Source organism: Protopterus annectens, chromosome 6.part0 (assembly GCF_019279795.1).
Source record: "Protopterus annectens isolate FY-2018-M chromosome 6.part0, PAN1.0, whole genome shotgun sequence".
NCBI lineage: Eukaryota > Metazoa > Chordata > Ceratodontiformes > Protopteridae > Protopterus > Protopterus annectens.
The window spans coordinates 1,738,696,613-1,738,710,249 of record NC_056737.1 but is presented as its reverse complement, the minus strand read 5'-3'; the positions used below and the strand labels follow the sequence as shown (position 1 = coordinate 1,738,710,249).

General features: G+C 38.3%; 1 protein-coding gene across 1 annotated transcript in view; it reads left to right on the top strand.

Moving 5' to 3' along the window:
- Positions 1 to 13,637, top strand: part of ZFTA (zinc finger translocation associated) — a 460,732-nt gene that overhangs the window by 127,030 nt on the left and 320,065 nt on the right. Inside the window, exon 4 of the mRNA XM_044075129.1 lies at positions 8,919 to 9,365. Within this exon, the coding sequence (XP_043931064.1) occupies positions 8,919 to 9,365 (447 nt within the window). The remainder of the gene's footprint in view (positions 1 to 8,918; positions 9,366 to 13,637) is intronic.

The window sequence follows — 13,637 nt, the reverse complement described above, 5'->3', positions numbered from 1 at the left end:
TATGGATTGTATTAATGGAAGGTTATTACATCTATTTTGTTTGCATAGTTTTAATGAATATCATTTCATTTTTTCAACTGAAATGTTTTATTTATTTGTTGTTGTTAATTGAATGGCTGTAAAACATCAAACATTTGGAACACAAGGTTTTAGTATTGTAGGAAATATGATTGATAATAAGGGATGTGTGGTTAATTGAATTATTGATTAATTAATATTGCTCTCACGAGTAGTATTTATTAGCAGCAAGCTGTTTGTGTTACTGTGACTCTGATGAAGCCAGTATACCTGGTGAAAGCGCTTAGTCCTTTTTGTGCTTTCTGCTGTTCGATTGTTGGTATTAAAACTAATTTTATTTCAACTTTCTTGCAACGTGCCGTTTATTTGTGCTGAATAGTACCATCTACGGGTCTGGTGTCTCTTTGCCAGTTGCCCTTACATTGTGGTCGACATACTTCAATCATTTTGGCGGACTCCTGTTTTTGGCGTCTTTTTTGTTTTGGACGGCTTGCACCTGTCACCCCTGGGCTTTCGAATACTGACTAAGGCTCTTGCCACCCCCATAGTGCCTTTTTTAGGCAAGGGTCAAAAGACAAATCCACCTCCATAGACAACACAAGGAAAAAGAAACTAAGGGTAATGCTGCTCAACGCCAGAAGTCTAAACCTCAAGATGCATATACTCGAGGCACTCCTCAGTATGGAGAATATCGATATCTGAGCAGTAACAGAAACCTGGTTCAAGGCTCCCGAGAGCACCCCAGCACTACCAGGTTATACCTCATACCATGCTTTTCGGCCCCAAAACTCGGAGCGAACCACAAAAGGAGGGGAGTATCCATATTCATCAAAGATACCCACACCTCCAGGTTAGTGGCACTGCACGAAGCATCGGAGACCATCCATGTGCAACTAACAGTGGGCAAAACTGCCTTTCAGTTTGTAGCCTGCTACAGACCACCCTCCCAAACTCAGGAACCCCACTCGGCTTTCCTGAGAACACTGGAGAATATCTCCAAACACCATTATATTGGGTCCAACTACCCAAACATAGACTGGGAGCACTACTCAAGCCCCAACACCTGGCCCAATGGTTCCTAGAATTTATAAACTCAAATGCTATGGAACAACTGGTCACCACTCCCACAAGAGGGGAAAACATATTGGACCTGATCATCACCAACATGGAGACTCTATGTTCCATACCAGAGGTATACCCCTCATCGGTAAGATCTGACCATGAATTAATCTCAGTGGACATCCATATCCCATCCCCACCCCCAGCCAAGGAAACCACGGTGAAGAACTTCTCAAAAGCAAACTTCACACTTCTCAAAACCGAGGTGGAATCCTTCAAAGCCCCCGGGCCAGTGGAAAGTACGGCCCAAACCACAGAATCCTTTGCAAACGCATTCTATGGACACCTACAGGAATGCATGGATCATGCTATCACAAATAAAACCAAGACTCACTCCTCCAAAGGCAGGAAACCTGTCTGGTGGACCCCAGCCGTAAATAAGCTATACAACAGAAGGAGGAAGCTACTGCATGATAGAGCAAAATCCCAAAAAGGGAAGGCATCTCTGATCAGCACTAGCAAGAAACTACGATGCCTCATAAAATCATCTAAGGCCAGCTTTGAAAGAAAAATTGTACAAGACGCTAAAGATAATCACAAGGCCTTCTTTAGTTATGTCAGGAACCTGGGTGACAACTCCCAGATATGCTCTGAGTTAGTGCAAAATGACAAAAAATACACTGAACCCACAGACATTGGCAACATCTTGGCAGACAGGTTCAGTGCAAACTTCTCCCCCCTTCCCCCCCAAAAGAGCAAATGTCTATCCCAACAGAGTGTAGCCTCCCTGACATCACAGATGCACAGGTGAGAGCTGCCCTCTCCAAAGCAAAAAACACAGCATCAATGGGACTGGACGGTGTCCTGCGCTGTGTCTTACACGAGCTCCAAGAAGAACTGAACCCTCATATAAAGTCACTGTTCAATCTCAGCCTTACTACAGGATATGTACCCAAGGAAATGGCGTACAGCAACAGTGGTCCCACTCCACAAAGGTGGTGCCAGAATGGACCCCGAAAACTATCTCCCTATAAACCTGACTAGCCTGGTCTGCAAAGCTATGGAGTGTATCATCATGGAACTCCATAAACAAAGACATTGGGAACCTCCAAACACTGGATCCTACCCAATTCGGCTTTAAGGGCCGATCTTGCCTCTTGAACCTGGTCGACTTCTTTGAAACCATCACCAAGGCCATAGATGAAGGGAAGGTAGTCCAAGGACCTCGCAAAAGCCTTCGACACAATACCCCACTCGGGCATCATAAATAAGCTCACCAGCTTAAATATCAACCCCTGTGTCACAAGATGGGTTGCAAACTGGCTCAGGGATAGAACCCACATGGTCAGAGTTGCAGGTGCCATGTCAGACTCTAAACCAGTTACAAGTGGCATCTCACAAGGCTCAGTCCTGGGACCTCTCTTGTTCGGTATATATTTCTCTGAGGTACAGGCTAACACGGGAGGACTATGGCTGACCAAGTTCGCAGATGACTGCAAACTGGGTGCCATAATCGACTCGCCGACTGACACAAGCATCCTCCAAAAGGGTCTCACAGAGACGGATAACTGGTGCCAGAGCCATGGCCTAAAGCTAAATGCAAAAAAGTGCATAGTCATCCCCTTTGGGAAAAACAGCGTGCCCATAAATGACCACATAGGTCGTAATCCATTATGTACGGAAGAAGTAATTAGGGATTTGGGGACCCAAGTAGATAGCAATCTCTCCTTTGACAATCATGTTGCCAAAGTGGTTAGAAAAGACCTTCTATATAGCCCACCTTATCACGAAAGTGTTCACATCTAGATCGAGAGGTCATTGTGCCCCTCTACTCATCACTCATCAGGCCCATAATTGAATACAATGCCCCATTTGGGATGTACCTTACCCAACACCTGCAGCAACTGGAAAGACCCCATATGTACCTCACCAAGAGGATCAAGGGACTTAAACAGATGCCCTCTGCAGTTAGGTTAAAGAAACTCCAGCTCTACTCAGTTGCTTACTGCCTACTCAGAGGTGATCTATGCCTGACGTATAAAGCCATGTCCAACCCAGAATTAATGGACATGCTCCACCTCAGGAAATCAAAATCCCTTAGAGCTACACGCTCCAGGGGCTTAAACCTCAGCACAGAAATAAATAGGACATGCTGGAGGGACAGATTCATATCCCAGAGGCTCCCCTCACTCTGGAACAAAATCCCAATCCATGTTGGGTAGAACCCCTCAATGACCCTCTTCAAGAGAAATCTTGACGAGTGGATGGGAGATCGTAGGTTTACCCCTGGGATCTCTTCTGTGTCTCTACTAGACAGAGGCACAGTAAACTAACCTTAAAAGGCCATCGAACACAAGTTCAAGTGTCTTTTCAGACCATAAACTCTTTCAAATAGTTTCCTCCAAAAAATCCAAATTCAGATTCAAAAACTTTTATTAACTTAAAGAAACAAAGTGGTAAGCGCTTTCGCTATGTAGCTTTTTCAGACCATAATAAAACCATTCACAAAGCTGATATATATATATATATATATATATATATATATATATATATATATATGCATAAAAATACCTTATTACAGTCAATTGAACAATAAATTAATAAATTAATCAGCTTTTAGCTCAACTTTTAAAGAAACACGCAGACAATGAACAAATTAAATAAACCACATATATAAGTTATATAAAATCATATAAAAGCATATATCAAATTCATTAAAAAATGCCTTCATAGATTAAAACATATACTTAAATTTTAATATTTAATAATTAAATTTTCTACCTTTTAACATAGGTTTTAAAGGGATTTTATCATAAAGGCCAGGGGGATTATGTGCCTGCAGTCTGATTATCCAGTCTGTTTCTAATTGTTCAGTTAGATTTCTTATATCTCCCCCTCTTTGACTGGGTATATTGATTTGTATAATCATAAACTTAAAAGAATGTGTAGAGCCTTCCTTTAAAGCATGTTTTGAAAGTGCATTGACTTCGTATTTCATCCTAATCTGGTAAACGTGCTCCCTTATTCTATTTTTCAACTTCCTGTCCGTTTTACCTACATAAAACGCACTACACTCCGAACAGGTAGCCAAATACACTAAATGTTCTGTATTACATGACCCATTAACATTAAAAGTATAAACTTTAGAAGTAAGAGGATGCACAAACAAATTACTATTACTGATATACGTACAAAAATTACATTTACTACATGATACAGTACCATTGAAAACTACTGCATCAGTTCTAATGCTATCTGAAAAACACAGTAATCTGTGTAAATTCATTTTATTTTTATATATAAATCGAGGGTATTCACCCACTAGTTCCTTAATATCAGGATTAGTTGTTAAAATATCCCAATGTCTACTAAACACATCCTTAACTGATTTTATATACTGGGTATAGAATAAAGCACTTTCTGCTGCTTCCCTTCATTTCTATTCTCTACTTTATGTAATTCTTTGTAGTAACGTCTACCTTTATCTGAGAAGTAAGGACATGCTTTATTTTCCCTTTCTTGACATACACTCAAAAAGCATTCCTCTACTTCTACATATTTGTAATTACGTGCTAGTAACCTCTTATTCAAAACTTCTAACTCAGCTTCATAATTACACTGTAAGGGGTTCAATCTAGACGCTCTTATGGCTTGCCCTTTTATAATGTTAGTGAAAATATGCTGAGGGTGCATACTGCTTCTATGCAACAGTGTGTTCCTATAACAATTTTTCCTGTGCACCCCAGTATTAAAATCCCCATTCCATAAACGCTGTACAGATACATCTAAAAAAGCTATACTATCCTTAGAACTAGTCATGGTAAATTTTAAAAATGAAGTTGATGAGTTCATCTCTCTATGAAATCTACTCAAATCATCTGCTGAACCAACCCAAAGGAAGAACAAATCATCTACAAATCGTCTGTAAAAACAGACGAATCTTTGAAACATTTCAAGATGAAAGAGTCTTTCTTCTTCCCATAATGCCATTACTAGATTGGCGTAGCTATTGGGACATGAAGTGCCCATAGCTACGCCATCTTTTTGTAAGTATAAGCGTTCTTCAAACAAGAAGATATTGTTTTCCAACACCAGTTTAAGGAATAAACAGATAAGATCTCTCCGATCTTCTGACAAATTAGAATGTTTGTCAAGGTATAATCTGATACTCCTAATTCCTATATCATTAGGTATGTTTGTAAACAATGAGTTAACATCCATGGTCACCATAGTAATTATATTAGTGTCCTGTAAGTTTATAGTCTCATCATAAAAGTCTAATAAAAACTGTTTAGAATCTCTCAAAATAAAAATATTTGAGTTCACTATAGGTCTTAACATCTTCTCAATAAAGACTGATAAGGGTTCTGTAACCCACCCTTGACCCGACACAATTGGTCTCATTGGAGGGGCAGCTGGGTCTTTATGTACTTTAGGTAACCCTTGGATCATCGGAATAGTTGGTGTATCAGTAAACAAAAAATTATACATACTTAAATCAATAATTTCTTTCTTATACAACTCATCCAAAACATTGTGTACCCTTAAAATATGCTCTTGGGCTCTAGTTATATGCATAGATTCATAATAATTTGTGTCATTCAACATCTCAAACATACTCTTATTATATGACACCTTATCCATTATAACTATAGGGCCACCCTTATCTGCCGGTTTAATAGAGATGTTTCTGTCATTCCTCAAATTCTGTAATGCTTTAAAGTGTCTTGGTGTTAAATTACGCTTATTAAGAATAACTTGTCTATCATCCTTCATTTTAAACAAATCCTTTTCAACAATTTTACTGAAAGTATCTAAGAAGGGATGTAGGGTAGGTACAAAAGTACTAGGTCTCCTAAAATACTCCTCTGTTGTCCTTGTTTCATTATTTGCATACAACATTTTCAATTGTACATTTCTAACAAATAATTTAACGTCAAGGATTGTTTCAGTAACATTACTAACTTTAGATGGAATAAACGAAAGGCCCTTGTTCAAAACTTCCATTTCAAACTTATTAAGAGGTCTATGGGAGAGGTTTCACACTAAGTCATCCTCTCCCACATTTTTTTTATAGTTGGTTCTTTCATATCCATCCCCGTAGCCTTTCTTTTCTGTCTCCCTCTGCTCATTGAGCGATTTCTCCCCCTGGCAGAGGTTTCGGCTATGGGGAAAGGATTATGTATGTCAGGACTAACACTACTACCATGTGAAAAAGTGGTCTTACTGCGAACCACTAACTCATTAACATTATTCTTAACCTTTTCTTTATTGACTGTATTAGTTATATTAACCTGAGTGTTAGTTGGCGTCAAGGCAGTATCGCTAGACACACTACCTGTATTAGAATTAACTGGAGCAGGAACATTAGCAGAAACAACAGCTTCTACAGTAGATATAGGCACACAATCTCCAGTAGTAACACTAATTGGCCCATTTGGGTTAACTCTGTTAACATCTGTTGGTAGTCCATTCTGATCACTAACTTCACCTGTATCATTATTATTGTTAACAACATTATTAGATACATTCATATTGTTACTGCGAGAATAGAAAGGCCTATCATGTCCATTTCTAACATTTCTAGGCCAAGTAAAGACTTGGCCGTTCCCAAAATCATATAAGTCTCTTGACAATTTATGTTTTTTCTGTTCCAAGAGTCTTTTCTCATATAAACACACAGAGTCCAATAAACGGTCCAGCAACGGATTAATAACGCTAGATTGATATCGACTAAACAAATCATGCTGTTTCCTCTCTATTGCCTCTTGTAATTTACTTTCTTCTGGCAGAAAAAATATGTTTAATAACTTCATATAATTAATACTTAGTTCTATATTCAGTTGGTGCCAACGAAATAAAAGTTCTGGGTATGCGTTACCTGTAGTTGGCATTTTAAGGATCCTAAGACCCCTAGGTATCACCTTCCTTTGGATGCAGACCTCAAAATGGAATCGCTGCATCTGTAAACGTTTCATTTTCAGCAGTTCTGACTCCATCAATGATAAAGTAGAATTAATATCCTCAAAGTCCGTGTTACTTAACGAAATGCCATTGCTGGCCGTCACTAACTCGAGTTCAAGAAGCTGATTGACGTCAGCAGTCACACAGCTTTGTAATCTGGAATGTACCACTTTCTTCGGTTGAGCAGTAATGGGGTTATAAGGTAATTCAACATTATTTTCCAGCGAATCGGCCATGGTTAGCTCGTGGTGTTGAAAAAATAGTAAGCGAATAAACAAGCAATAATAAAAAACAAAAAACACCACTGGCAAATAAAAGCACCTGCACAGATCGATAGAAGCACCATAAAATAATAAAAGTAATAAAATCAGCTGTGCAGAGTCCACCCAGGCAGTTGTTCGAGCAAAAACCTTCAGATAAAACACAAGTAAGCAGTCCAACAAAGCACTTAAAAGTCCATCGAACACAAGTTCAAGTGTCTTTTCAGACCATAAACTCTTTCGAATAGTTTCCTCCAAAAAATCCAAATTCAGATTCAAAAACTTTTATTAACTTAAAGAAACAAAGTGGTAAGCACTTTCGCTATGTAGCTTTTTCAAACCATAATAAAACCATTCACAAAGCTGATATATATACATATATATATATATATATATATATATATATATATGTATAAATATATATATATATATATATATATATGTATAACAATTACCTTATTACATTCAATTGAACAATAAATTAATAAATTAATCAGCTTTTAGCTCAACTTTTAAAGGAACACGCAGACAATGAACAAATTAAATAAACCACATATATATAAGTTATATAAAATCATATAAAAGCATATATCAAATTCATTAAAAAATGCCTTCATAGATTAAAACCTATACTTAAATTTTAATATTTAATAATTAAAATTTCTACCTTTTAACATAGGTTTTAAAAGTCAACTAATCTAAAAGGGTGGCGAAAGCCAAACACACTCTGGCTAGGCTTATAAATGCCCTAGGGCAGATAGCCTAGTATCAACCTATGAACCTATGTTAAACCCAGAGCTGTTGGACATGCTACACCTAAAGAAATCCCAATCCCTCCTAGCTGCATGCTCTAGGGACCTAAACCTTGTCACCACAATAAACAGGACATGCTGGAGGGATAGATTCCTGTCCCAGAGACTTCCTATACTCTGGTACAAGCTACCCATTTATGTCAAGCAAAGTTCCTCATTAGCACTCTTCAAGAACATCTTGATGAGTGGATGGAAAATAGGAAATTCACCCCAGGGATCACTTCTTTAGCTCTGCTTGACAGGGGCACAGGAAATTAACTTTCTTGGGTGGCGTAAGCCAGGGAACCTTGTTGGCTAGGCTTACTTAGGCCCTTGGGCCAATAGCCTAGTACCTACCTATGAACCTATATAGTGGAAGTGTACACTTTTTTTACTATTTTGCTTTATTCATAGTGCACATTCAGTGTACATATAGCTCTCTAAAATAACTTCTGTGGGTCAAAAAAAAAATTGGGGAGATATTTTGTTCAGAGGGAGTTGTTGCCCATTAGATGTAAAGCAGATTATAAGGTAAGTTGCTAAGGCAGAAACAATTCTTTTATAATGAAGCTGCAGTGGAAGTGGCACAAAATGGTCTGTTTAATATGCATTTTGGATGCTATGTAGAAAATCTTTACTTGTTTCACTTCCTCCAAATTTACTTTTGTGGCATAGAGATACATTGTGGAAAGTAACATTTTGATTTGTATACCTACTTAAAAAAAATATGAATATAAATCCTGAAATTGCTACATGTTGCAGCTGATTGTAGCTGCATAACCAAATAGTTAATAATTCAACTCTTTATTTTTTTTTTTTAATCTAGCGTCAGCTGGATACAGGAAGAGGAGAAGATTGGAACCTGTTAGTGTGCCAAAAATCACTTCTAAGATCCGTGAATTAAACTCCAAACCACTTCAAAACTCTAACAACCTAGAAAAGTACCTGAATGAATCTTTGCAAAACTGGTTTAAAGTTGAGTTCTTGATGGACTATGATAGCCATGGAAACAGACTGGTCTGCATGATTTGTGGAAGTAGTCTTTCAACCTTAAGCCTCGAGGATATTAAGAAGCACATTCTGCAAGCTCATCCGAACTCATTAGCATTCTCTTCTGAAGAGAAACAATGTATCACAATGTTGTGGAATCAGAAGACATCACTTCAGACAGTGGATAGTCTGCAGCCTGTGAAGGAAAATCAGGGGGGATCTGTTGAACCAAAATCTGTAGGATGTGGTAGTTCCTTAAACCTGCCGGAGCTCAGTATACCAGGTATGTCTCCTGTGCCAGTGTTTACATTACTGACATCTAACCAAGGTTTTGCCCTTTGTCAAAGTTTTTATTACTGACCTCTAACCGGGTGTGTGATCTGTATTAAACTTTACACTACTGAATGTTCTAAGTTTCTGACTTTTAGCCAGATATGTGCCCTTTGTCCAAGTTATTGACTTCTAACCAGGCATGTATACTGTGTTAGAGTTTGCATTGCTGGCTTCTATCCAGATAGTTATCCAGAGTTATTGTATATTACTCATTTCTTTCACAGAGAAACAAATGCCATATTACAAAATTAGTAGGTGTGTATCCCTCTCTAGCCAGAGTTTGCATTGCTAACTTCTTTTCAAGACATCATACTAGAGAATTTATACAGTTTATTTTTATTCTTCTTCCTTTTAGTTATTTGTTGCCTTCCACAATTATCCTGTGAGGTAGTAGTAGTTCTACCTGTTCTCTCCCCTTTGTCTTAGGACCTTTTTTACATTTTTATGTAAATAAGATTTATTACTTGAGGTTTGAGGATTATACAGTTCTTCTGGAATGATAACTAGCATCCAGGCTCATACTTTGTAATGTTTGTTTCCTGTATCTATATTGTGAATGTGAAGAAGTGTTTCTACTTCATATGGCTGCCAAACACTGGCTGTCTTTCTTTCAGCCTTCTGGTAAATTTTTTCTCCCCATATTCATTGTTCACTGAACTCTACATCACTCCATGAGAGAGCTCCTGCTCTTCAGTGAAGATTTACTTTGCTAAGTCTGCATTGCTCGTAATGAGGAAGCACAAGCTGACTGGCAAAGTGTCAGCAATCATCCAGGCAGACATAAGGGGGTGTTTTGTTAAGTGCCTAACCCCATCCCTGTAACCTTGAGATACAGTCTGCATAGGTAAGATGAGTAATGTCATCTTAGCAATGACTTTATGGTCTGCTTTAAGCATCTAAATATAGCTAGAAGGTACAAGCTCTGCTTGGTGATCCAGAGCAAATGTTTCCGTCCTTCATGCCACTTCACTTTCTCCTTTCTTCACAGGATGTCAGTACAGTAGTAAGCTGATTCTCTCCCTCCCCTAATAAGGGTTAGCAGGCATCCACAACCACTTCCACCTTACCTTGCTAAATCCTGTTTAGCTGTCTGGTTGGTTCCAGTTTGCCTGAATTACACTTTTTTGTGTTTGGTAGACTACAAGAGAACCGCAATACACTAAGACAGATTAGGTGAATTACAGTGTAAGTAGCGTTGTCGCCTCACAGCAAGATTCTCAGCTAGAGCGTCTTCTGTGAGGAGACATGGATGAATGGGCGTACCTTCGTTAAAGGTTGTGCGTCAGGGCTGGCAACATGGCACGTAAAAATCCACTGCCAATCATTAGCGGACTGGAGTTCTGCTGTGGCGACCCCTAACCGGGAAAAGCCGAAAGACACAACAACAACAGTGTAATAAAACTGGTTCAGTTACAACATGAACAGTCAGAGCTGTAGTCCGGGCTTTATCTCTGATAACACAGACTTTTTGTTATTATATACAGGTGGCAATAAGTTGGCAGTTTCATTATTTTTATCACCTTGAAATAAAGCTTTGCTAGGAGTTTCACAGATGGCTGTTAAAGATAAAAAGCATAATGACTAGGTGACATCTAAATTTGTATATAGTCATTACTGATATTAGTGTTGATACCAGTGTAGAAATTGCTGTCATCTGAATAAGCTATGCACACCAGTAGAACTAGAAAGCTCTACCATGGAGCATTGTTCTCTAGTAGTAAGAATTTATGAACTGTCAGATATCACAAGGCATGTGAACTTGCATAGCTGTGCATTTTAGAAGCATTGTTTGTAAACTTGGAATTTTGCACAGCATATTATTTTATCAGCATGACCAGCACCTTTAGAAAAATCTGAAATTCTAAAGCCTGTTTCTTTAATCTTATTTCTGCAATGCAAAGTCTTCTCTTGGAGGGCTTCATCCTCAGTTCTGTAATTGGGTGGAAGATATCTTTTTGTATTAAAATTCTGTCTTCAAACTGTACAGTTGTGCTATTTTAGTTACTCTGGTTATGTGTTTGTTTTTAGACTACTTTCTATCCATTGCATCATAATGTTCAAGTCTATTTCACTCATTGCAGAACTCTCTTAAGCTTTCTCACAAATGTCATTCTTCATATCCTAACTTCTGTTTCTATTAGATTTTTAAATTTGTTCATATTGAAAGATATTCAAGGCCTACTGCTCCCATCCAGTTGGCTGACTTTTTCCAACTACCACATCAGCCTTATTTATTTGTTTGACCTTTACATTCTGCTTTTACAATTCCTCCGCACATGGCATGCATTTTGAGCTCCTTCATGTTTTTTTACATCACTTCTGCTAATAAGCAATACAGTGCGTTCATCACTCAATCTTTGACATGATCCTGCATTGTTTATTTTAAGCCCTTCATGTCATTCCATGCTTTTTCACTACTTACCTGAGTGATTTTTTGTTTTTCCTGAGAATAGTACCTTCTTTCATAGTACCTTCTTTCATGATAGCTGAATGTTTTGTTGCATCTGCTGTTCTCTCTAGGCTATACAGGTGAAAATCTCATACATTTTCAATGAACTGTAGCTCCTCCATTATGACTTTACCACAATGCATCCTCTGTCACAGGAAGCAGTATTATAAAGAAGAGATTGTGTCATTTCACACGTTTGTTGACAGTAACTTTTCCTTAGGACATCCGTGTCTTGTTTGCTTTTTACATTGTTTGGTTTATTGCATTGTGACTTAAGATATTTACATTTGATTTTCCAAGTCATTGGTCAGATACCTTTCTGGTCACCAGTAACATTTCTTCTGACACATGGTATTATATAATCTTGTCCTTGTTCTTATGTCATGGTTACATTGTTTTGTACTTTTTTATTGTGAATATTAGCTGCTCACTGTATTTCAGTCATTCTTTGTTACCCTTAATCCTTCTCTACTTAACATTTTTTTGTATGTTGTTAGTGCTGGTAGCGACCAAATGGATGTGGTCATCGATGCAAGCAACTAATTTATCATAACCTTAGATGGCCAAGTGTGGTCACCATTGCAGTGATAACTTCAGGAAACTCTTAACAGGTAGAGGTGTGATATATGGCCAGATTACCAGAACTCAGTACTCATCCATCTCTCTACTGTGCTGACGTTGCCTAACTTCAGATGCTTTCATATACTTGATATAAAGGTGACATTCATTTGACTATTGTTTAGTTATTTTTTTTACCTCTACATAGGTCAGTGTCAGTCTAGACAGAAGATGCTGCAGAGGCAGAGAAATTTCCTAGAGTTCTAGATTTTCTGAAGGACCTGACCAAGGGGAAAGCATAAGGAAAAAGTAGGTAAGGGAACAAATGTAGTGAGAAAAGATATGGGTACCCACCTTGACCCTAGAATCATAGGATAATAAAGGGGGTGGGAGGGGACTCGAACAGTAACAGTATCCACATTTGCGCACCTGCTACTATGCTAAATTCATTACACTGCTGTGTTACATTCTTTGTGTGGATCACGGTTACAATCATAACTTTAGAGGAAAGTGCCAAAGCTGATCTAAACAGGATGGGTGGTTGGAGGGCAGATATAAACCCAGCTCTAGCTGTTGAGATAAGGTCCAGTCTGTAGTGTTCTAACAAAGGTGTGGACTGAGGACCACCTTGCTGCTTCTAGAATACCCTGTGTACTATCTCCTTTCAAGTAGGCAATTGTAGTAACTGTGGCCCTTGTACAGTGTGTTTTCAGTTTTTTTTGTAGAGGCTTCATGAATTTTATGATAAAAGATAATGCAGCTGGCTATCCATTTAGGAAAAAGCATACTTTTGTTTCCAGCAAAAGCTGCAAAGAGCTGGTCTGTCATTCTATTATCAGTTCTATCCAGGCAATATCTCAATTGCCTGTGAATGTCCACTGAGTGCAGCATTCTTTCATCTTTGTTCAAAGGTGCTGGGGAGAAAACTATGGATGTGAAGTTGTTCAATCTCACCATCCATTCTTCACTGATGGGTTCGGAGCTGATCCTCGGCTCTGACACAGCCATTTAGCAAAGCTCAAAGATTACCAGTAGCTCGAGACCAAGCCCCTTATCCCATGATGCATTGCTGGAATTACCTTAGATCTAGTTTTCCGTGGCACTGATCTCTTGGTTTCCAGCATTGCTCGAGACTTTTTGTGGGATTTTCTACACATTTGCAAGTGTTTTTCATTTTATATGTGTGTGTGTGTGTGTGTGTGTGTGTATGTGTGT